Source organism: Chrysemys picta, chromosome 1 (genome assembly GCF_011386835.1).
Source record: "Chrysemys picta bellii isolate R12L10 chromosome 1, ASM1138683v2, whole genome shotgun sequence".
In the NCBI taxonomy this organism is placed as follows: Eukaryota; Metazoa; Chordata; order Testudines; family Emydidae; genus Chrysemys; species Chrysemys picta.
In genome coordinates this window covers 31,242,311-31,266,334 of record NC_088791.1, presented here as the reverse complement: position 1 = coordinate 31,266,334, position 24,024 = coordinate 31,242,311, and the positions used below count along the sequence as shown (strand labels likewise).

Below are 24,024 nucleotides of genomic sequence, written 5' to 3'. Positions count from 1 at the left end.
ATAAAGTAAGAGTAAATCTCGTATAGCCTTAAGTTCTGTGGCCTTTCTGGATGAGCATAGGAGTAATTGCCCATTGAAGAACATTGGAAGAAAACCTATCATCTCAAAAACCACCTTCCCAAGTAAAATCTTAGCCTGTCCACCTAAGAGGTGATACCATAGACTCAACTGCAAGAGAGACCTGTCCTTGAGGTGGTCCCTCCTACTTATTCTGAATAGTCCAAGATGATATCTTCCCTTTGTAGTGTTTCTAAGACTTTCCAGATAATACTTAATGTAACCCAAATTCTGGACAGCCCAGTGTCTTCAGTTCTGGAAAAAGCATCACAAGCCATGAACTGGGCATGTAGAGTACAAGCATGGTGGTGTTAACCCTCCGTGATATGTTGCTGGAATCTGCAAGTGGTCTATATTACCAGCCTACCTTTATTTAATCAGAATATCAGGAAACCATAGTGTATGTATCAAATCCCCCAGAATAATTTCACCTTCTCCTTTCCATGTTCTTACCTAGGCTCCCTAATGGTCTTGGCAATCTTAACAGATCTAAAGGGAAATTTTTTTTAATCTGCTTAAGATAAGATAAGAAGTCAAGGAAGAAAGATCAAATGTGCAGGAAGACTTACTTTTTTCCCGGTACTTTCTATGCATATTGTAAATTATTAAATTGGTATAACATACCCTGTGAAAATCACAGGGTAACAGCCTTCCCATAATTGCTCTCCCACCACAGGCTGACAGAACATAAAGACCACAATTCAAAAAGTAGCATGCTATTTTTTCTTTAGAAAATGTGTGTGGTTGTGTAGGTTTATGTAAGTTTATGATATATTACAAGTTTTTTTAAACTATATGTATAACAGCCAATATATGTAGGGATTTTTTTTAGTAGGGAGTAAGGTTCTATAGCCTATTAGTATACAATCCACCCAACAGAGCAGATGTTGCAGGGAAATTGCTGGATAAAATGTATGAAAGAGAAATTGAGCAGTGTGAAAAAGGTCTAGAGGGTAAAATTGTTAATCTGAGTCTTGATGGGTCGAGCAATGTCCACAATGATCCTGTTGTATGTGCTTATGTGACAAGAGAAGATGGGAATATCTTCCTTATAGAAACAATTGCTACATCAGGAAATGCACACACAGCAGAATACTTACAAGAAGTAACAGTAAAAGCTATAACAAACTGAAAAAAAAATTCAAGTGTCTAGTACGCAGCTTGGTCACAGACAATGCTGCAAATGTATCCAAGATTAGAAGAAATTATTTAGAAGAGAGTGAAGAGAGTCCCAAGCTAACAACATACGGTTGCAGTGTTCATTTGATTCACCTCCTAGCCAAAGACTTCAGTGTTCCAGAAATAAAGGCTAAGGTTGTTGAAATTGCAAAAAAACACTTCCGTAACAACCATTTTGCAGCAGCTGCTCTGAAAAAAGTGGGAGGAACCAAGCTAACTCTCCCACAAGTCGTGCGATGTAACTGAGTAGTGGACTGTTTTGAGCACTATATCAAGAACTGGCCTAATCTGATGATAGTTTGTGAACAAAATCGTGAAAAAATAGATGGCACTGTCACAGCCAAAGTTCTCAACATTGGGCTTAAGAGAAATGTTGAACACATGCTGAGTTCGCTGAAGCCTATTTCTGTAGCCTTGAACAAAATGCCAGGAAATAGCTGTTTTATTGCTGACGCTGTTGAAATTTGGAAGGAACTGAGTGAGATCTTAAAAAAAAAAAATGCAATGACAGAGTTAAATTACAAACATTAAAAAAAAAATGGGACAAGTATTATCTCCAGCTCATTTTCTTGCAAATATTCTCAATCAGTACCAGGGTCAAATCTTAACTGCTGAAGAAGAGGAGTTGGCTATAACATGGACATCCAGCAATCATCCCTCCATAATGCCAACTATAATAAACTTCGGAGCTAAGGGTGAACCATTCAAGAAATATATGTTTGCTGATGATGTTTTAAAGAAAAAGTCACGCCAGTGAACTGGTGGAAGTTACTTAAGTACTTGGATTCAGAGACTGTTGAAGTGATAATCTCACTTTTAACAGCAGTAGCTTCTTCTGCCGGTGTAGAAAGAATATTTTCTTCCTTAGGACTAATTCATTCCAAATTGAGAAATCGTTTGGGACCTAAAAAAGCAGGAAAGCTTGTTCTTCTTTTCCAGATTATGAACAAACAAGAAATCAAAGGTGAAGACGACTGAGTTAGCTGCAGAAGCCAATGTTTTAAGTTTCTCATTATGTTATGTTATGTTCTGATTATGTTCTGAGCTGTTGACCTGGCTGACATAGTCCATTTAATTTTTGTTTCTTGTTTTTTTAAATATTTCATTTAACTATTTTAGTTAAAAACAATTTTAACAAAAACAAACCTGATTTTAAAATGTGTTAATGTTTAATTAAATTCAAAAATTCATATGCTGGTTTTGCTAAAATATATGTTTGCTATTGAAGAAAAAAAATTAAAATACATAACATTGTTGTTTTAGTTAAATAAAACAATTTAAATGTCTGTCTGGTGATGTTCTCCTCCTAATACAGCATGGCAAGAAAATCCTCCAAATATTAATGATTAACCTGTTGAATTGGAGATACACCTCTACCCCGATATAATGCGGTTCTCGGGAGCCAAAAAAATCTTACCGCGTTATAGGTGAAACCGTGCTATATCGAACTTGCTTTGATCCACCAGAGTGCGCAGCCCCATCCCCCCGGAGCACTGCTTTACCGCGTTATATCGGGTCGTGTTATATCGCTGTAGAGGTGTATTTATGAAGTCATTGGGAGATGAACTATCTGCTTCAATTACCTTTGGTAAATGAAATAACCAAACAATCATTCATTTTCTGAAATAGCTGTAAAACTAATCTGAAAAGTTTTCAAAATAAATCACTTAAAAAATATATAGTGTGTACCTTCTAAAAATGAAACCTACATCTATCTCCGAGTTGTGAAGAATATGTATTAAGGTTATAACAACCAACAAGAAAGCACTTTTATGTAGAAATCCATGATTAAATCGAGTCTTCCTGACTAGTGATTTAAATCAATTTAATCAAATCCACCCTGAGTGTCCCTCAATGGGATTTTTCCAGGATCAGAAGATGGCATTAGGGATTTCTCCATAAGAATCATATTGAGTCACAGATCTCTATCCCACCTCACTCTGGCTTTGAAGTTGCTGCAGGGGGCACATTTTTGAGAAATGTGCACCTCCCCTAAGCAACGGACGCACTGCGAGTGCCCATTGGAGACAGTCATAGCATCCTTGCACAAAGTGCATCTTAAAACTTGGAGAGCCCGGCATTTTCATTTTGTGTCTTTTTTTGGGGGGGGGGGAAATATTTCAATGAAAGAGAAAAATGGACAGGTTTCTCCCAGTGTTTTGTTTATTTAGAGAAAAAGCTAATTAATTAAACGGAAACGTACGCCTAAGAATTAAAAGTTAAACAACTATTTTTAACTCGTCTAGGTTTTTTTCGACACTGTTTTTGGAGCTCAGTCTGCACCCAAGAATGATTGAGAAGGAACTGAGGGGGTCAGGCCACGCGAGTGCTCGATGAAGCACCAACAGCACAGTGAGACAGCCACTGCGCACCGCCTGCCCCAACCAGGCACTGCTAAGGAAAATCTCCAGTCAGCGGCAATGGGACACACCGACACCTGAAGTGGAGAACCCAAAGGGATAGCACTCAAAAAAGAAATTAAGGTTAAAATTAAAGCTAGCTATTTATCTTATTGACAAAATTAAGACCATAATCAAAGCTGTTTCTATAGTGAACCATTTCTAAACCTACACTACAAATATAAAAAATATATATATATAAAAAATAAGAACAAAATCTTGCTAAGAGAAATACACTCGATGTAGTTAAAAGAGAGTTGAGAACAAAAAAAGGAGACAAGATATTTAAATACATCATCAGTTAATTTGAGAATTACCTGAAACAGAAAAGAAATATAATAAAAATCTATAATGGAAAATTATTTGCATCACCTGTCAATTTATTTTCTCCAAGACATTGTCTGCCACAATGCATATGGCAAAGTACCTCTATAAATTAATAGAAATGACCATACCTTATGAAGCAGTGCTTATTTATCCAAGAGTCAAGAATGATGCACTTACGCAATTGCCTTTTCCAGTCTGCTTCCCTGTGATCCAACTATCTCTCCTAGTGTACAAAACACTTGTCCCAAAAAATCCTGAAAAGAAAGAAAAAATGTCATAAGACACCAATACATCCTGTTTTTTCATTGATCTGGTCTTTGAACTTTCCTAGAACATATTTATCCTGTTTTTCATTATTGAGCTTTATCTGTATATGCATTTATATTCTGCCAAATAGCGTGGGATTACACAATGATTCATAAGTCAGACTTTACTTATATTTTATATACAATTAGGTACATTAAAATTAGAAATACGGTAGTATGTACAGTATATAATGCAACACATCCCAGGTTTTTAAACTAAAAGGAGTTTCTTTCAGTTACTCTTTTACATTCAAAATTAAACTTTTAATTCTTGTAATACTTTCTTAGAAACTTAAATAGCATTTTCTAGCAATAATTCCCCTTTGCCTGATTTTTTGTCCTTTATTTTCAAATAAACCTGAAATTTAACTTTGCTTTCTGATGACTATTTTGTGCACCAGTAACATCAGTGATCTCTGGGTATCCCGAGAGTAATGATTAGGTTTAATTTACAGAAGCAGAGCACAAAATGTTGCATCTACTGCTTTGTAAATTATTAATCTCATCAATAAATGTAATTTAAATAAAAATAAATATAAATGAGTATGTCTATCAGACTCCCCCTAACCAAACTATAACACAATGGTCTGAACTCTACAGAGATTTGTACCTTATACAACTTCAAAGATGTCACTGACTTCAACTAGTGGAAAGTGTCCCTTTCATGATGGATACTTCCTTTTTTATTCTGGTAAGGCTACTATGCATACTGGAAACCAAATCACATTTCAAAATCCATCTCACTTCAAGACAAGAGGCATTCCAGGGCATTATTTCCCATAAATTCTATACCATAAGTTATGAGAAAGACCTAACTCAGTTTTACAAATTGACAATTGAAGACCTATAGTGGTTTAATTCCTTTAGTGAATAAGTACTTTAGATAGAAAACAATATTCATATTAAATAGAGTGATTGCAGTTCTCATCAAGATAACTAATGGCACAAGAATCATTCATTAAGACATGCTGCACAAATCAATGTAATAATCACAAATAAATATACAGTCATTAAATGCAAAGTTTCAAAAATGTCCTTGTATCCTAAAACACTGCTATAGAGGTTTGACAATATTTTTATACATGTTTAAATAAGGTACAACATACAGAAGGACCTGTTGTCTCAAAACATCCATCTGTGATACGAATAACTAAATAGGAAAAAGAGCCTGAAACAACCACCCTCAATTCCCTTTAAAAAAGCTTCAGTTGACTTCAGTGGAACTGTAGATGCTTGACAACACTCAGGAATTACTCCATAAATACAAAGTTACGGTCCTATGAAACACGTGAAATTCACATGGAAACATTGACAATATAACTGTTAATTTATCTTTCAGAAATATCAAATGAGAGATATACACAATAAATATATTCAGTAATAGTAGACTTAACATTTTAAAATGTATGACTTCTCTACATTCAAATAAAAGGTAAACTTATTTCCATAGGCATGACACTAGGTAAAGTGAGGTTCTGTGGTTATTGACCTTGGAAACTAGGCTATGTTACTACAGTGTCTGTTTTGCAATTTCGATGAGATCAATATGCATATTGACCTCAATGGTGGCTGTTGGGTGCTCAGCGCTTTAAAAAAATCAGGCAGGTGCCTAAATATGAACTTAGGAGCCTAACTTCAGTCTCTTATGTTTAAAAGCACTATGTGTGTGAGCGAGAGAGTGAGTGAGTGTGTGACAATTATAATATAGTCTTTTGTCTGATGAAAAAAATTTCCCTGGAACCTAACCCCCCCATTTACATTAATTCTTATGGGGAAATTGGATTTGCTTAACATCGCTTTGCTTAAAGTCGCATTTTTCAGGAACATAACTACAACGTTAAGTGAGAAGTTACTGTAATGTATGAGGGCATAATGCAGCTCAGAGAAAATGTGACCTCACAGTAACCAACCCAAAAATAAGACAGTACCAACTGAAGTTTGTGGTCATGGATGCTACGCTCCACAGACCTCATTGGGGAATACATCCATACAAGTCATGGATCTGATCAGGGTGTAGCATCAGAATTCTATAGCTGCAGTGCAAGAAACAAAAAGGGGAGTCCCATGGACAATGGAGACTATTTTAAAAGCATATGTTTTCAAAGGCAATGGGTGCCTTGAAGGAAAGCTGCAACTGAAAGTAGACCACAAAATAGAACCTGCATGCTGCCCATGAAGGAAAATACCAGTGGCACTTTGTAATTCAGTACTCAAGGAGCTTGAAAGTCTGCAGAGTAGGAGTATCTCACCACCTTCAGAGCCCAGTACTGCCTGGATAAACAGCATGGTGGTGTAAAGAAGTCAGACATATTCTTCTGCACAGACACATAGACATTGAACCAGGCACTGAAGAGATGTTATCAATTGTGGTCAGTGCATAGCAACATCTTACCAGGACTTCCCAAAGCCAGACTTTACCATCTGATGTGAGGAATGAGTCTGGCATGTTGACAACCTTTGCAACATCATTTGGTCACTACAAATGGCTTTGCACGTTGATGGGCATACGGTCAGCACCAGAGGTGTTCCAGAGAAGACTCACTGCTTGGGTAATAATGGCAGATGATAGCCTCATTGTAGTGAAGAGAGTAATTATACAGAAGCTGAATCAGACCATAGCAGAAAACTACAGGCTTTTATACAGGGATACAGGAAGAACATAAAACTGAACCCAGAAAAAAATGGTACTCAGACAGCATGAGGTGACATACATTGGATATCTGCTCATAGCAGAGGGACAAAAGCAGATCCCAACAAGATCAACACAATCAGAGATATGCCAGCTCCAGTGGATGTGAAAGGGTTACAGCACTTGATAGGAACGATAAATTTTCTGACCAAGTTCTGTCCACTCCTGGCTTCAGTAGCGGAACTAATATGTCAGCTCACTAGGAGGATATTGAGTGGGACTGGGAAGGTCCCCAACAAGCATTTGGCATATGAAACAAATGATAACAGACACCCATCCTAAAGTACTACCAGCCAGGAATGCCAGTGACACTTCAGTGTAACACACTAGATAAAGGATTGGTCGTAGCTCCCTTGCAGGAGCAGTCAGTCGCTTATGGCAGCAGAGCCCCATCAGAGACTGAACAGGTGTATGCCCAAATAGACAAGAGCTTCTGGCTGCAGTATTTGGAGTGGAGCAATACCATCAGTACACATATGGCCAGCCCCCAAGTAACAGTGAAATCAGATAATAAACCCTTTGAGACAATAATGCCTTTGTAGTGCTCGAAAGAGATTGCAGCGCATTTTGATGCACCTCCAGCACTGCCCAGTAGAGTTCAATTACTGTACTGGTGTTAGCTGGCACCCTGAGCAAGATATATATACCCAACATCAGCAAGCTGGGGGAAGGGGATTAGGACGCCAAATCCACTGACAGATGCACAACTTCCCAGTTTCTACAGCAAAGCTGATGGAAATCAAAGAGGCTACAGAAAAGGCCATCCAACTACAGGTGGTCAAGAGAGCGATACTAGTAGGGTGGCCAGAACACAAAAGCCAACTACATTTGATTCTGCTGATTTGCAGTCTCTTGGTTCCCAACAAAACTTTGCCATTATCCAGAAGTAGCACAAAAAAAGTTAAACAGATCCTTAAGGAACTTCACGGTGAGCAAAGACAAAAAAAGGGGGGTGGGGTGGGGTGGGGAGAGAAAGGTTGTAATGGCAGCCAGATGAACTTTGATTGAGCTCAGTGATAAACCCAGGAGTTTTAGATTTAGCAGGAAATAAAGAGTGGGTGTAAGGTGAACTCAAGATAAAGTATGGATTACACCAGGCTTAAAAATGTTTCCACTTCTGCTGGTAAATTTTCCTTGTGATGGGTTTTCTACTGATGATCAGTTCTGCTTGGAGAGAGCCATCTCGGAGCCAGGCTTTGAGGTGAATTAATGAGAGGTTGGGTGAGTCATGGCTCCTGATTCCTGGGTGAGAAGGTCTGCTGTCAGAGGAAGGCAGAGAGGCAGTTGCAGGGACTGGGAATCATACCTGTTTTTGGCCAGGATGGCACTATGAGGATGGCCACCAGTCTCTCTTGCTCAGAACCTTGAGGAGTGACAGAGATGGGGGAATAAGGATATAGTAATATTCAAAGCCAACGGGTAAGGACAGCATCTCCCAACAACTTGCAACTGTGTCCTCCTTTCAAGCAGAACCTTTGAGACTTCATATAGGACGGTGTCAACATAGAGATCTATCTCTGGTGAGTCCAAGTTAAGACAAGTTTTCTGAAATACTGCCTTGTTCAGCACCCACTTGTGGTCATGACAGAAATACTAATCAAGGAGTCCACTATGTTGTTCTGCAATCCCAGTAGATAAATAGCTGAAATCTCTATGCGGTGGGAGGTGCACCAATTCCAAAGTTTTATGGATTCTAAGCGTAAGGCTGGGGGGAGGGCGGTGTCTTTCTTCTCCTTGGCTCTTTAAAGAATATACTGCTCCTCTGTTGTCCAGCATTACTCTGATCAAGTATCAGGAATTAGCTCCTTCAGCTGAGACTGAGGACTGGCCAGCCCAGTCTCCACGTAAATTAATAAGCTCAGCTGGGTTGTGGTAGGACTGCCTGATTGGCTGAAGGGAGCCAGCAGGTCTGCTCAGCAGCAGGTCATTGGCTGCTCAACACTTATGTCCACAAATGTGATTACTCCCTTGACAGCCTTGTCCCCAGTCTTGCTCCAGCCTTTCCCCTACCTCATTCACAGCCTTGTTCCTGTCCTACTCCAGGCCTCTGCTTCCCTGAGAGCTCCTGACTCCAGCTCTGATGCCCCAGCTTGGCCCTTGGCGCCAACCCTCAGACTTGACCCCTGGCTCCCACACCAACCACTTGGCATGACTTCTGTGCTAGCCACTGGGCCTGACCACCCACACCGCAGTTGTAACATTGAGTGGCCCTTGATGTTGGGTAGGAAGTGATGGCAAGCATATCAGGAGAATGTAACAATGGAAAACCCTTACAATTAATGGATGGATCCAAAAGGTCTTTGTGGGAGTTGAGGACCCATTGAGATATTGATACCTCCTTAGACAGATGATGCTTGATGGGTGTACAGACAGACCTGAGCCAGGCTTGAAGACAACGGGAGTGTAGTCTTGCCAGGGATGTTACAAAAGGACGAGCTGCCATGTGGTCCAGGAGTTGAAGGCAAAACCTTGCTATGGTTTGCAGGCTTTGCTGTATCATGGAAGTGAGACTGTGCATTGTAGTGCACCTATTCATGGACAAGTATGTTCAGGAAGTAGCGGAATCCAGACTGGCTCCAATGAAGTCTATTGATCGTATAGGTATGAGAATAGATTTTTCCATGTTGAGTCAGATGCCCATGGAGCGGAAAAAAGATAGGGCCTCGTTGGTTACCAACTGCACTTTGAGAAAGGAGCAATCCTTAAAGAGCTAGTTGTCCTTGTGCTTAGAAAGGCGCCAATCCTAATACAGATGCTGATGCCACTCACTCAAGATTGTTTCTTGGAAGGTTTCTCAGAATGCAACATGGTCTTCTTTGGCAGTGCTAGGGTCACCATACTGGAAGATGTAGACACCTCAGCAGTACCCATGCTCGGACATGTCGTCTCTTTTTTCTCAAGTCTCTTCCCCTTCTTTTGGTCTCTCTTTCCACAAAATGGAATATCTTTCTTTCTGATAGTCTGGAAGACTCTGAGGGTCCCCCAAAGCCTTTTCTTACCGAAGCCAGGATGGTCACCAGAGCTAAGAAAGGCTGAAGCCAGGGAAGGCCAAGTTGGAAGGTAGGATCAGACCAGGCAAAGAAGAATGGGGCAGGGGAACTCCGCAAAATAACAAAGGTATCTTAAATAAATTATGAAATGGAAAATATATATTATATATATATATATATATATATAAAAATAAATATAAATAAATATATATATATATATATATATATATATATATAAAAAAATTCACGGTCCATTGTGGTCAATTGCAATCACCAGATTTTAAACATAATAAATTTCATGATTTCAGCTATTTAAATCTGAAATTTCACCATGTTGTAATTGTAAGGGTCCTGACCCAAAAGAGTTGGGGGGGGGGGGTGTCGCAAGGTTATTGTAGGAGGGGGTTGAGGTACAGCTACCCTTACTTCTGTGCTGCCTTCAGAGCTGGGCAGCAGAAAAGGCAGAGCCGCCGGCGGCGAACCACTGCCCACAGAAGTAAAGATGGCATGGTATGGTACGGTACGGTATTGCCACCCTTACTTCTGCGCTGCTGCCTGCAGAGCTGGTCCCTTGGTTAGCAGCTGCCACTCTCTGGCCGCCCAGCTCTGCAGGCAGCAGCATAGAAGTAAGGGTGGCAGGGTATGGTATTGCCACCCTTACTCCTGCACTGCTGCTGGCGAGGCGCTGCCTTCAGAGCTGGGCACCCAGCCAGCAGCCACCTCCCTCGAGCCGCCCAGCTCTGAAGACAGCGCAGAAGTAATGGTGACAATACCACAACTCCCCTAAAATAACCTTGCACACCCCCTGCAACTCCCTTTTGGGTCAGCACCCCCAATTTGAGAAACAAGGGTCTCCCCCATTAAATCTGTATAAGATAGGGTAAAAGCACACAAAAGACCAGATTTCACTGGGGGGGGGGGGGGGAAGAGACCAGATTTCATGGTCCATGAGGCATTTTTCATGGCCCTGAATTTGGTAGGGCCTTAACTATATACTAAAGAAATAAAAACAAATAAGAGAAAAAAGAACAGCAAGATAGGTAGCTAGCACGCAGACACAACACTCCATCTCAAGCACCTGTGGCTGAGAAGGAACTGGAGTGGCAGCAGGACCACCCCTTCCTACATATTCATGTGCCAGACCAGGAGGGTGCGTAGGATGCAGGCACAGACCCATGGACACTGCTGACAAAATCTCTGACAAAGAGTGCATGGGTGCACACGTGGAGTACACATAGGGACAATAACTGGAAGAAGCGGTAATATTCGCTCATACTGTCAACCTGTATGAGATTTTCAAAATCACTTATAATTTTGTTATTTCTAAGCATTATTTCATCAAAGCACATTGAAGTCACTCTCAGTTAAGTACTAGGGTCTGCTAAAATGCTCACTGAAATAAATGGGAAATTTTCCAAGGACTTCAATGAATCTTCAATCAGGCCAGAAGTTTGAAATTTTACAATTAAGCCATTTTTAATTACCTAAGCACAGTGAAGCATATTAATTTTCTCAAAACATGGACAAGGTTTGTTTTTCAAACTTTAGACAACTTTAACTGAATATTTCTCCTTCAAACACATCCACTTTGGGCTGACAAATGTCAGAACAAAAGACAATTTTATTATTATAGATATAAGCACCTGAAAACAGGATCCAACAACTAACGTGCCTTTAAAGCATATGTTTTAGAATTGTGTAACTAACACATGATGAATAATACTTTAATTTTGCCTCCATTTCAGTGGACCAAATTCTAAAATGTAATAATTAATTATAATTATTTATGAATTTCTATTCTATTGTGTGTTCTACATGAATAGCCTTTGAACCTTTTCTCTGCCCTCCCCATTTCCCTTCCCCAGAACATCCCACACCCAGAACAGCCCCGCATCCAGGGGCTTCTCTGATCAGCCCTTCCTCTTCTGTTTCCTCAGGCTCCCCTTGGTCCTTCTAGGCCAGAGCCCCCCTTCACTCCACTGGCAGGAGATAGACCACAGCCCCTGAAGCTGGGAAGGCTGGGACAAAAGCCCTTTGCAGGGGTGAGGGGTCTCCCTCCTACCCAGTCTGAGTGAAAGTGACATTTGAATCCATCCAGGGCCCTATGGAAGTTATGAAATTTGGCTCATTCCCTCTGCCCTCTACCCCCAAATGGCAGCTCAGTGAGTGGGGCTGGGCTTAGGGAACCCCCTGCCTTTCCCAAGGAGAGATCCCCTATAGCCAACAAACAGACCTCACCTACCCTTTCTGTCACCCTACCATAGCCCCACTCCAATTCTCTGACCCCCAAATTACTCCCATTCTCATTCATTGCTCCCCAGAATAACCTGTTATAATATATATGGAGACATACCTACCTCATAGAACTGGAAGGGACCCTGAAAGGTCATAGAGTCTGGGACCCTGCCTTCAATAGCAGGACCAAGTACTGATTTTGCCCCAGATCCCTAAGTGGCCCCCCTCAAGGATTGAACTCACAACCCTGGGTTTAGCAGGCCAATGCTCAAACCACCTCTTCCTGCCACAACAAATAAACCACTCACCTTCCCAAAAATATGGAACCGTTCCCCCCCCATCCATATTATAAGATCCATTGAAAAGAGCCTGTGATTGATTTTTTTTTTTTTTTTTTTTAAGGATTTGACAAGTAGTTTAAAAGATTTACTGAATTCTACAAATATTTGCTTTGGTTTGTGTGGATTATGTGGACATATATTTAAAAAAATGCAAAACAGAAATGCCTTTAATTTAAAAAGATGATATTCCACATTTAAATCACTGTCCTTTTTTAGTTGGTGGAAATTCTTGAGATGCAGCATCTTGATTTTTTTAACTTTCTCTTGAATATAGATTATAATGAAACAGTCTCTGCAACCCAAAATTTCTGAATCATTTAAATGTCAGAGCCAAACCACTCTCCCCACCCTGCAGCCCCAGCAAACCTACCCTTTTTCTTCCCCAAATGAGCTGTAGAGTTCCCTGCAGGCCCCTGCACAATGCTCCCAGTGAACCTCTTCTACCCTCTTCTTCCAAACAGACTACAGATTCCCAGGGATTCCTCCTCCAAAGTCTCCCTTCACTTATTAATAAAATAGATATACTCAACAGATATTACAGCCTCTCTATCGTGCTCTAGTATATCTGAATTAAAATACTGCATAAACTGGAACTGTTTCTTTCCATGACGCTACAAGTGCTAAAGATTTCTAGTTAGAAAAATTCATGCACCAGCAAGTAGATTGCCTCAACTCTTGGGCCCCACAAAAGTGTCAATAAGGAGACGATGTCCTTCAATTATCTAAACAGATATTAACTTTTAAAAAATATGTCCATTCCCAATGTACATTCTGCGTGATGGACATGTAAAAATCCCATTTTAGCAAAGAGTTATGCACATCTAAATCACAACACACCACAATCCCTGTATTTGTGTCTGCTGCATTTGACACTATTTGCCGGTAAATACCATAAACGTTCTAGAAGATAGCGTAACTTTTTAATTACAAGATAAGGAAAAAACCCATAATAAAGTAGAATATTATAACCATCCACTTACATGCTTTGATAGGTTGGGACTCTTTGAATCAACATCATACCTAAAAAATTTAAGAAAAACAATTACTCCCGGGTGGCAGAGTTAAGGAAATGTAAAAACAGACATTCCAGTGTATTCATATACACAAAACAAATATGCAGAATTGATATAAAGACTTTTGAATAGAAACTTCAATAGTAAATGAAGAACAGGAGTACTTGTGGCACCTTAGAGACTAACAAATTTATTAGAGCATAAGCTTTCGTGGACTACAGCCCACTTCTTATCCGAAGAAGTGGGCTGTAGTCCACGAAAGCTTATGCTCTAATAAATTTGTTAGTCTCGAAGGTGCCACAAGTACTCCTGTTCTTCTTTTTGCGGATACAGACTAACACGGCTGTTACTCTGAAAGTAGTAAATGAGATTCCCTCACACCAGAAAAAAAATGGTTACTAACCTGTTCCATAAAAAAAACAGTTCTCTACCTTTAGTAACTGTTGTTCTTCTAGATGTGTTGCTCATGTCCATTCCATTCCAGGTGTGCGTGCGCCCACGTGCGCAGTCGGAGATTTTTGCCTTTAAAATAAACAGTGGAGGGTCAACAGTGGTGCCCCCTTGAGTGCTCCGCTCATGTGCCGGTATATCTGGAGCCACTGACCCTACTCCCTCTCAGTTCCTTTTTCCTTTTCCAACTTCGACAGAGGGGCAGGAAGATGGGTAACAGAATGTACATGAGCAACACATCTTGAAGAACAGTTACAAAAGGTAGATAACCGTTTTTCTTAAAGTGATTTCTCATGTCGATTCCATTCTAGGTGACTCACAAGTAGTGCCAATGGAGATGGGCTCGGAGTTCACAGTCTTGCAGCTTGCAGCATTGCCCTGCCGAAGTCAGCATTGTCCTGGGCCTGCTGTGTCAGCACATAATGGGACGTAAATGTAGACAGATGTCCAAGTAGCAGCTCTACAGATCTCCTGGATTGGCATCAGGGCTAAGGCCACAGATGACACTTGTTCTCTAGTCAAGTGCGCTTTGACTATTGCCGGTGGAGGCACACTTGCCAGCTCGTAGCAGTACTGGATGCAGGCTGTGATCCAGGACGAAATCCTTTGAGCAGACAGAGAGCAACCTTTAATCATATCTGCCACGAACAACTACGCTGACTTACAGAACGGCAGCGTCCTATCAATGTGGAAAGCCAAAGCCCTCTGGACATCCAGGGCGTGTAACCTGCCCTCCGCTTCAGATTTATGGGGTTGCGGAAAGACGACCAGTAAGAAAATGCCCTGTCCAGTATGAAATTGGGAAAGTACCTTGGGCAGGAATGCCAGGTGCAGCCACAGCTGGACCTTAACTTTGTAGAACACTGGTACAGGGTGGTTCTGACATAAGAGCTCTGAGCTCAGGCACACTGCGGACAGACAGAACTGACACCAGGAACACCACTTTCCAGGAGAGAAGGAGAAAAGAGCAGGAAGCCAGAGGTTCGAATGGAGGCCCTATGAGCCTTGACAGCACTAGATTCAAATCCCCAGGAGGAACAGAATCCCAGATATTAGGGTAAAGATGCTCCAGACCTTTCAGGAACTGGGCCATCATGTCATGAGTGAAGACCGACCTGCCTTGGAATGGAGGGTGGAAAGCTGAAATAGCAGCCAGGTGGACCATGACTGACAACAGGGACAAGCCCTGAAGTTTAAGGTGCAAAAGATAGACCAGGATCAACTGCAGCGAGGCCTGCTCAGCCCGCACACGCCGAACCGAGCATGTGAATCTTTTCCACTTTGCCCGATAGGTCGCTCCGGCGGAGTACTTTCTGCTTCCCAGCAAGATCTGTTGCACCCGGGTCGAGCATTCCCGCTCGTCCGCATTCGGCCATGCGGCAGCCACGCCGTCAAGTGAAGCGCCTCCAAGTTTGGGTGCAGGAGACTGCTGTGGTTCTGGAACAGCATGTCCAGCCAGAGAGGGAGTAGCAGCGGCTCGGCTACCAAAAGGTCCATCAGCATGCCAAACCAGTGCTGGCGAGGCCACTTGGGGGCTATCAGGATAACCCTCGACCTATCCTGCTTGATCTTTTATGAGGACTCTGACTCAATGGCACTGGTGGGAAGGCGTACATCTGGGCTCCCACCCACAGAAGCAGGAAAGCATCTGATGGGAACCCCTGTCCATCCCCTGGATGGAACAGAATACATGGCATTTCCTGTTCTGGCGGGATGTGAACAAGTCCACCTGGGGAGTTCCCCACTTTCAGAAGATCATATTGGCTGACTCCGGATGGAGCGACCACTTGTGCTGAGATGAAAAGGTCCTGCTGAGGCGATCTGCTAGCACATTCTTGGTGCCGGGCAGGTGCGCAGCTACCAGATTAATGGCATGCCATACGCAGAAGGGCCAAAGGCTGAGAGCTTCTTGGCAGAGGGTTGACGACCTGGCTCCACCTGTTTGTTCATGTAGTACATTGCGGTGGTATTGTCCATGGGAACCTGCACCACCTTGCCCCTCAGGTGGGGTAAGAAAGCCCGGCAGGCCAGGCAAACCACTCTGAGCTGCCTGACGTTGACGTGGAGGGCTAGATTGTCCCGCAACCATCGGCCTTGGGTGCTCAGCTCGCCCAGGTGGGCTTCCCAGTCCAGACCCAAAGCAACATAGAGCAGGGTCAGCAATGGGAATAGGGTCAAAAAAGGGACTTCCTCCAATACCGACCCAGTATTCCACCACCAATCCAGGGATGAGAGGATGTGATCCGGCACCCTGAATATCCAGTCTAAATCATGTCTGTTGGGGATGTAAACGGACGCCAGCCATGCTTGCAGACGCTGGAGGTGGAGCCGGGCATGACTGACCACATATGTACAGTCTGTCATGTGGCCCAGCAACCACAGGCAAGTGAGAGATGTAGTGAGCGGGAGGTTCTTCACCTGGGATATGAGGTCCAACATGGCCTGAAAACGCACCTCCGGGAGGAAGGCTCTGGCTCAGGTGGAATAGAGAACCACTTCTATTAACTCTGTGTGTTGGACCGGCTTTAAGTTGGATTTTTTCTCGTTTATCGACAGGCCCAGGTTGTGGCAGATGGAACGAACCAGATAGAGACTTCTCTGCACTTGATCCCGAGACCTGCCCTTGATGAGCCAGTTGTCAAGATACGGGAAGACCTGGACTCCTTGACACATGAGGTAAGCGACCACTGGCGCCATACATTTTGTAATGACCTTTGGAGTCGATGAAAGGCCAAAAGGGAGCGCCATAAATTGGAAATGGTGTTCGCCCACCATAAAACAGAGGAAACATCTGTGACCTTGAAATATGGAGATGTGGAAATAGGCACCTTCAAAGTAGAGGGCGGCGTACCTGTCTCCCGGATCCAGGGAGGGGATGGAGGCCAAGGAGACCATGGAAAACCTCAACTTTTTGAGAGACTTGTTGAAACGTTGCAGGTCCCCTTTTACTTTCGGAATTAGAAAGTAGTGGGAGAACCCCTTTCATGTTCCCAGGGACCTCCTCCACTGCCCCTCTTGAATGAGAAGTTGCTTGTGAGAAGGGTCCCTGATGAGGGAAGGACAGCCGAAAACTGCGGGGTGCAACCATGAGACACTATGTCTGAGGTGACTTGGGACCAGGCCGAACCGAAGGGACAAAGACGGTTGAGGAAAGAGCAGGGTGGATCCTGAAAGGTGACTGGAGCGCCACTCTCGACCACACCCACAAAACGAGCATTTCTGACCCCCGGGGTGTTTTGCCAAGTCAGGTTGCACGGGTGAGCAGAAGGAGGAAGGGCAACAGCAGCTGTCCCTTCTTCTTGCAGATCCCTCACGGGACTGCCAAGACCTAGGCGGCAGGGGCGACCGGAACTAAGCTGTGGGGTATGCATGCCCAGCAAGCGAAGAGTGCAGTCTAGACAAGGGGCTGAACTGGGCTTCTGTGCCGGAGAAATCCCCTTCCAGTGACTACGGTTGGGCCGTTGATGCCTGGGTCTTTTTACTGACCATCACCATCAAAGACCGGTGCCCCGAGCGAAGTGATCAGTGCCGGTAACAAGGGGACCAGGCTGCTGCCGGGGGGGGAACAGAGACAAGACGGGGATCGCTCCCACAAGGCAGGCGACAGGGAACTGCACCTAAAGGACAATCAGTGGGAGGGCAAGCAGCGTCGGTAGTACAGAGACCAGCGCCTTGCTCTAGGCGATCTGTATCGAGATGGTGGCAACCGCAAACATGGTGAACGAGGATGAGCCCCAGCGGACCTGATCTGCGACTTTGGCACGGAGGTGGAAAGCGGTACTTTGTCGGAAGATCGGTGACGCTCCCATGCCACCTGAGGAGTCTTAGCTGCTGACTTGCCCTCGTGGGGAGCCTTTGCCAGTTCCTCGGGCACATACTGCATCGGCAGCACAGGCGAGACCTGTGCTCTCTCAGCACCAGGGGAGTCTGTGAAGGCGTTGGTGCTGCCAGGGTTTTTAGTTCCATACCGCTCCCAGGAGTCAGTGGTGGACCTTTCACAGGGCTAAGGGCCCCGACTGGGGAGGTACAAGCACACGGCTGCAGAGTGGCCAGGTAGCCTGAAGCAGGTGCCTTGCCCGGTGCCGGGGAACCATGTTTTTTGGTCTTCTTTTTGGGCACCGGCGATGGGGGCACACTGCACATCAAGGCCGAGGTACTTGGCGAGTCCTTGCGGGGCTGCACGGAGGCCGGACACAGGGCGGACTCCATGAAGCGAGCCCATAGCTGAATGTACACTTCAATGTTTTGTCTAGTTTTTAAATTACAGTATTAAGATTTCATACATTTAAAAAAATTAAAAGCCATTATAAGGTGTTGGGGATCACTATGCAGGTTTGCCTTCCTAAGTGATAGTACTCCACATGGGTTTCCACCTGCCACCCAACTTGTCCAAGACAACAGATTCTAGAGTCTTGGTAAGTAACAAACAGCTCTTTATTGAGGAAACAAAGTTACAAAACACTGAAGCTCTGCTGATCAGACAGTCACGGTGGGGTAACCTCTCCAGCAGATAACTCCAACAAACTACTAAAACCACACAGCTTATATTTACTAAAGGCCGTGTCTACACTACAAAATTATGTTGACCTAGGTAATGTCAGCATACAGCTGTCAGAGTTATTACATTGCTTGTGAGTGTGCATACTACGCTCCTTTTTGTTAGCGATGCACATCCTCACCAGAAGTGCTTGTATCAATGCAGAATGCAGTGCACCATGGGTAGCTATCTCACCGTGCAACTTGCCACCATCCAGTGCAGGGTGTTTTAGGACGTTTTTGCAATGCTTCATGAAGCCGAAATGAGTCACACAAGAGTGTCTAGGAGCATGTGTTCAATGTCCCACAATGCAGTGTTCTCCATCCCATAATTTTATCTGTATTTTATATTTTTGCCTCTTTTCAAAATCCCCACAAATCCATGCATCCATCCTCACTGTCCACCATCTTTGACAGAAGCTCAGACTCTGCACATCTCTGCACTACTGTCACGGGCATTGCATGCACCGGGTACCTGATCCTGCAGTATTTGCAGAGCCGCAAGATGATTCCTTGGAAGCTAGATTGCTGTGGGACATAGAAACAAATCGAGATGGTTGGCAGTATTCACGGAGCAGCTGCAGATGGTGGAAGGCTGTTTCTGGCCCTGAGAAACAAGCACTGACTGGTGAGATTGCATTATCATGCAGGTTTGGGATGACTAGCAGTAGCTGCAGAATTTTCAGATGCACAAGGCCACATTCTTGGATCTGTGCCAAACTCACCAAAGCCCTCCAATGCAGGGACACCAAAATGAGAGCTGTGCTGACAGTTGAGAAATAAGTGGTGACTGCACTGTGGAAACTTGCAGTGCGAGATTGATTACCAACTGACCGGTAGCAATTTGGAATCAGGAAATCCACCACAGGAGCAACTGTCATGCAAGCGTGCAGCGCCATTAATCACCTCCTGTTACACAGGACTATGACTCTGGGTAATATGCAGGACCTAGTGGATGGTTTTGCTGCAACAGTGTTCCCAAACTGGAGTGGGGCAATAGATGGCACACATATTCCTATTTTAGCACCCGGCCGCCTTGGTACAGAGTACATCAACAGAAAGGGCTACTTTTCTATGCTAATGCAAGTGCTGGTGGATCACTTTACCACAATGAATGCATTTTAAAGAACGCAGGACTGTTCAGAAAACTGCAAGCAGGGACTTTCTTTCCCGAGCAGCGGATTACCATTGAAAAGCCAATCAGTGGACATGAGAGACCCAGCATGTGCCTTGCTCCCAGGGCTAATGAAGTCATACACCAGCCACCGCAACAGCACCAAGGAGCACTTCAACGACAGGCTCATCAGGTGGAGAATGACAGTTGAATGTGCCTTTAGTCATTTTAAGAGTTGCCAGCGTTGTCTAATTACGAGATTGGTTATGAGATTGAACCTCCGTGAAAAATCTTAATTATAGCTGCCTTCTGTGTCCTACAAAATATCTGTGAAGCAAAGGGGGGAATTTCCTCTGGGATGGAGTGGCTGTCTGCTGAATTTGAACAGCCAGATACAAAGGCTACAAGTAGAACTCAATACCAAGCTAGATGGGCTCAGGGAGGCTTTGAAAGAACATTTGAATAGTGAGCCAGAGTAGTATTACTCCTGGGAGAATTCTGCACCATTGCATGGGTGCAGAATTCATGCTGTCCACAGATTTCTTTGCTTCCCCACACAAAAATTACTTCTAAGGGTAAGCAAAGGGAAGCCACAAGAATGGTCACTCGCTCCTCCCGGGCACCCCAGAGCAGCCAAAAATCAGCGCAGGGAGGGGGGCTGGGCCTGTGTTCTTGGGGAGATGTCAATAACTGTTGGGGGGGGCGTGGATGAGCGAGCGAACGAACGAGAAAGAAACTATCCCACTGGCTCACTATTGCGGCGTGCTTGGCATGGAGGGGCAGGGCTTCAGGGTATTTGGAGGCAGGTGTGATGCAGGCTCTGTTCCCTCAGGCAGAGCACAATGTAGCAGCCTGCCTGTTTAGTTGTTCCCACTGTTAGTGAATTGTTCCCACTCTTAGTGAATTCCCCCAGAAGCATAAAACAAGTGTAGAAGTTTTAATGCTCCTTTATATTTACAATAAGACTCCTTTACATCATCCTGGCAATGACAGTATAAATGGTGCTTTAATGATTAGAACTGGTCTAAATTTTCAGACTGAAAATTTTCCTATCAAAATGTGCTCCATGAACTGTTTACTACTGACCTTTCCAGAAATGGTCAGTAGCGAATATATATTGTGAATTTGATTCCCCAGACCTCACTTGCTCTTCAGTTGCCTATGATGTAATACTGACCATATAACTGCATGTATTTGTTTACTAATAACTATAAATAAAGGGTCAAACCTAGCTGCATTACTATTAGACAAAGAGCATTTGGGGATTTCCTCCAGTGTTCCCTGCTCCCATTCTCCATCCATTATATTGTAGTTACCTTGCTCTTTTACAGACCAATATGAGTCTTTCAGTGAGGGCTGTGTGTGCAGGAATATAACATTGCCAATGCACCTACTAATATTGTCTGAGAATTATGTTATGGATCCTGTGATAAAATGAAGTAACAAGAAATTGGTAGGTGAGACCTACTCAGCACCAGTTAGCATATATTGTAAATTAAGAGAAATTATGTTCCAAAAAATAAAATTTTATTCTTCTGTAACATGAACCAGGCAAATAAACATTTAGAATGTTATAAAACTTAAAAAATGAAGGGAACACAATTTATGAAGGCAAAAGAGCAGTCATTTCCACTTCAGTACACATACACCAACCATGTCTTTCATAGATCAGTGTATGTTCAGCTGAGATGGTCTTTAATGTCTCCCAGGATGAAGTGGTAGGAGTAGAGCAGCAGCCCCTGATGCCACGTGGAATGTTGGGGGGGAGCGGGTATAGGACGATCCAGACATTGAGTTGTGTCTGGCTTGCAGAGGAAGGCGAGCATGGGATTCTTGGACCTACAGGTCTACCAGAGTCTGCTGCATCTCAGTTTGTTGTCTGAGAACCCCTATTATGTCTTGGTGCATCTCCCTCTCCTTTTCCTGCTTGAACTGCCAGGGCTTTCTCCATGCTGTCTGCAAGGATCATTCTCCAGGCCCTGGTCTCATTCTCTGATGCTGCAAGTCTGAGTTGCATCTCCTGGAACATATCATCCTGAGTCCTTTTCTCTCTCTTCCTTATTTGACACAGATGTTCCACGAGAGCCCCTCAAGGCCAAAATACCATCAGCTGCAGATACAGCACACAGAGGTACCACACCAGAAATTGAAACTTAGGATACTGAACTCACTCCCCTTGATCCCAGAAAGTTGTAAGCACTACATTCTCACTTCTCCTTGGGATTGATACAGCACGGCACCAGTCAGAGCACCAGCCATGATGAGTATGGCCCTCATGGGTACGAGGGGGGTTGGAAACACAAGGGGGGAAACTCACAGGCTTGAGTATGTATGTGTGTACAGGGCAATGGAACGGAATATCGGCATTATTTTCCACAGGTGGTGGTGATTTCAGCTGACCTCACTCCTGAGGGTAACAGGCAGAAAGAGCACGATGTCCCAGTGCCACCCGGGCCTGTATGCTGCTGGCTTGTGTACTGCAATGGTGCCTGCTGAAGTAATCACTGAGTGGCATAGGAAAGTGTCCTACCATGGCAGAAGATATAAGGCAGCCCTCCCCAGATGCCTTTGGCAAAGGATTGCAGAATAACTTTATGAAAGTTTCACTGAGATCTCTATGGAGGATTCACAAGACATCCTGGTACACATAACTGCTCCGTGTGGTCCCCCTTGCCTAGAGGTGAATAAAAAGCAGATAACAACTCTACCTCTCTTGGTTGTTTTACTCTTTTTTGCTTGTGCTAGAAGAGCTAGTGAATCAAGGAGCTTGTTCGAGTAGCTTTGTTCTTCTACTTTGAGGGTTCCATCCCTGTAATTTCAAAGCAAACTGCATACTTACCAGAGGTTCCGTCCTTGCATCAGGTTCACCCATGCTGGACCCTCGGGACTTGCTGGACTGCGGTGGATTCAAAAACATGTTCTGACTTGCTGTGCAGCTGGATCCCCTGATGGCTTGCCCTCATACCACTCCTCTTCCACCTCCTCCTCCTCTCTAGTCACGGCAGGGGCCTGTGACTCAGACTCCTCCAAAGTATCCATTGGGCTCTTAGGGAGTAATCTCTGCCGCTACTCTTTGTAGAAGCAGCAGATCTGCAGCTTCGCATCGGAGGGATTGTTGGCCTCTCTGGCCTTCTGGTACACCTGCCGCAGCTCCTTAGCTTTCACACAGCACTGCTGCTGGTCACTGTTGTAGCCCTTCTTCTGCATACCCGAAGCAATCTGCTCATAGATGTCAATGTTTCTACAGCTGGATCAGAGCTGTCCCTGCAAAGCCTCTTCACCCACAGACCCAGGACATCCAACACCTCCAGTGTACTCCAGACTAGAGCACATCTGCAATGTGTTGCCAACATGGTAAGCTGGGCGGTTGCACATAGCAATCGAGAGCTGCTAGGTTTGCTCACAAAGCTGAGAGACCAGGAAAAGGAATTTCAAAAATTTGTGGGGCTTTCCAAGGAGTCTTCGCTTCCTGTCTACATGTTCCCTGGGCAGTGGAGCTCACAACAATGACCTGAGCGGTCACTGTAGGCATTATGGGACAGCTCCTGGAAGCTAGTAACAGTCAACATAAGTAACACAGTGTCTACAATGGTGTACTACATTGTGTCAACCTAACTAAACTTACCATTCTATGCTGCTTGAGGAGGTGGTATTAAGTCAGAGTAGCAGGGCAGTTACGCCAGCGGGAACAAAATTTAAATGTAGAACATCCACAGTCAAGAACATAAGAAGGGCCATACTGAGTCAGACCAAAGGTCCATCTAGTCCAGTATCCTGTCTTTCGACAGCAGACAATGCCATGTGCCCCAGAAGGAATGAACAGAACAGGTAATCATCAAGTGATCCATCCCCTGTACTTGGCCATTAGCTGTTTATTATAATGACACCTTTGTTCATTACCAAGGAATAACCAAGATGATAAAATGTCTTCTAAAACCAAGGCACTGCAAACATGATGCCTTAAAATTGAATGATTAAATATGAATTTGATTTAGAGTCACAGTAAAAAAAGACCATTGTTTTAGTGTCTAAGCTACTTAGACTGAGTTCTTTGGAGCAGAGACCATGTGTTTGTTCAGCATCTAGCACATTTGGGCTCCCAAATCCTGATTAGGGCTTCTAGGCAATAATGCAAGACAGCTATTAATAAAAAAAGAAATATTTAATACTAACCAGTATTGACAATGAACAGTTATGCTACACTATAGGTTTAATGTATGGCCATTATAAAGTAGCATATGATCAATTATTTTATTAACCAACTGTATGGCTAACTCAGATTTAAACATCACTGAAAGATTGATGAAGTACTGAGAGTGAGTCATAAGTTTGCATCTGTTGATTTCTGACAAGAGGGTCTGCTTCTTTCCCATAATATTTTAACATAAA

The 24,024-nt window shown here is 43.7% G+C and overlaps 1 protein-coding gene across 19 annotated transcripts in view; it reads right to left on the bottom strand.

Moving 5' to 3' along the window:
* Positions 1–24,024, bottom strand: part of CPNE8 (copine 8) — a 276,759-nt gene that overhangs the window by 185,786 nt on the left and 66,949 nt on the right. For 13 of the 19 annotated variants that reach the window (XR_010589760.1, XR_010589758.1, XR_006174072.2 and 10 more), the window contains 2 exons: positions 13,503–13,542; positions 4,140–4,216 (listed from right to left, as the gene is read on the bottom strand). The exons of 2 other annotated variants lie outside the window; for them this stretch is intronic. Coding sequence is in view for 12 of the 17 variants with exons in the window: in XM_005286837.5 (XP_005286894.1) it covers positions 4,140–4,216; positions 13,503–13,542 (117 nt within the window). In the remaining 5 variants the exon portion in view is untranslated. Of the gene's footprint in view, positions 1–2,653; positions 2,820–3,484; positions 3,674–4,139; positions 4,217–13,502; positions 13,543–24,024 lie in introns of those variants that run through there. 4 more of the 19 variants (XM_065554444.1, XM_042848639.2, XM_065554432.1 and 1 more) reach the window with 4 other exon arrangements.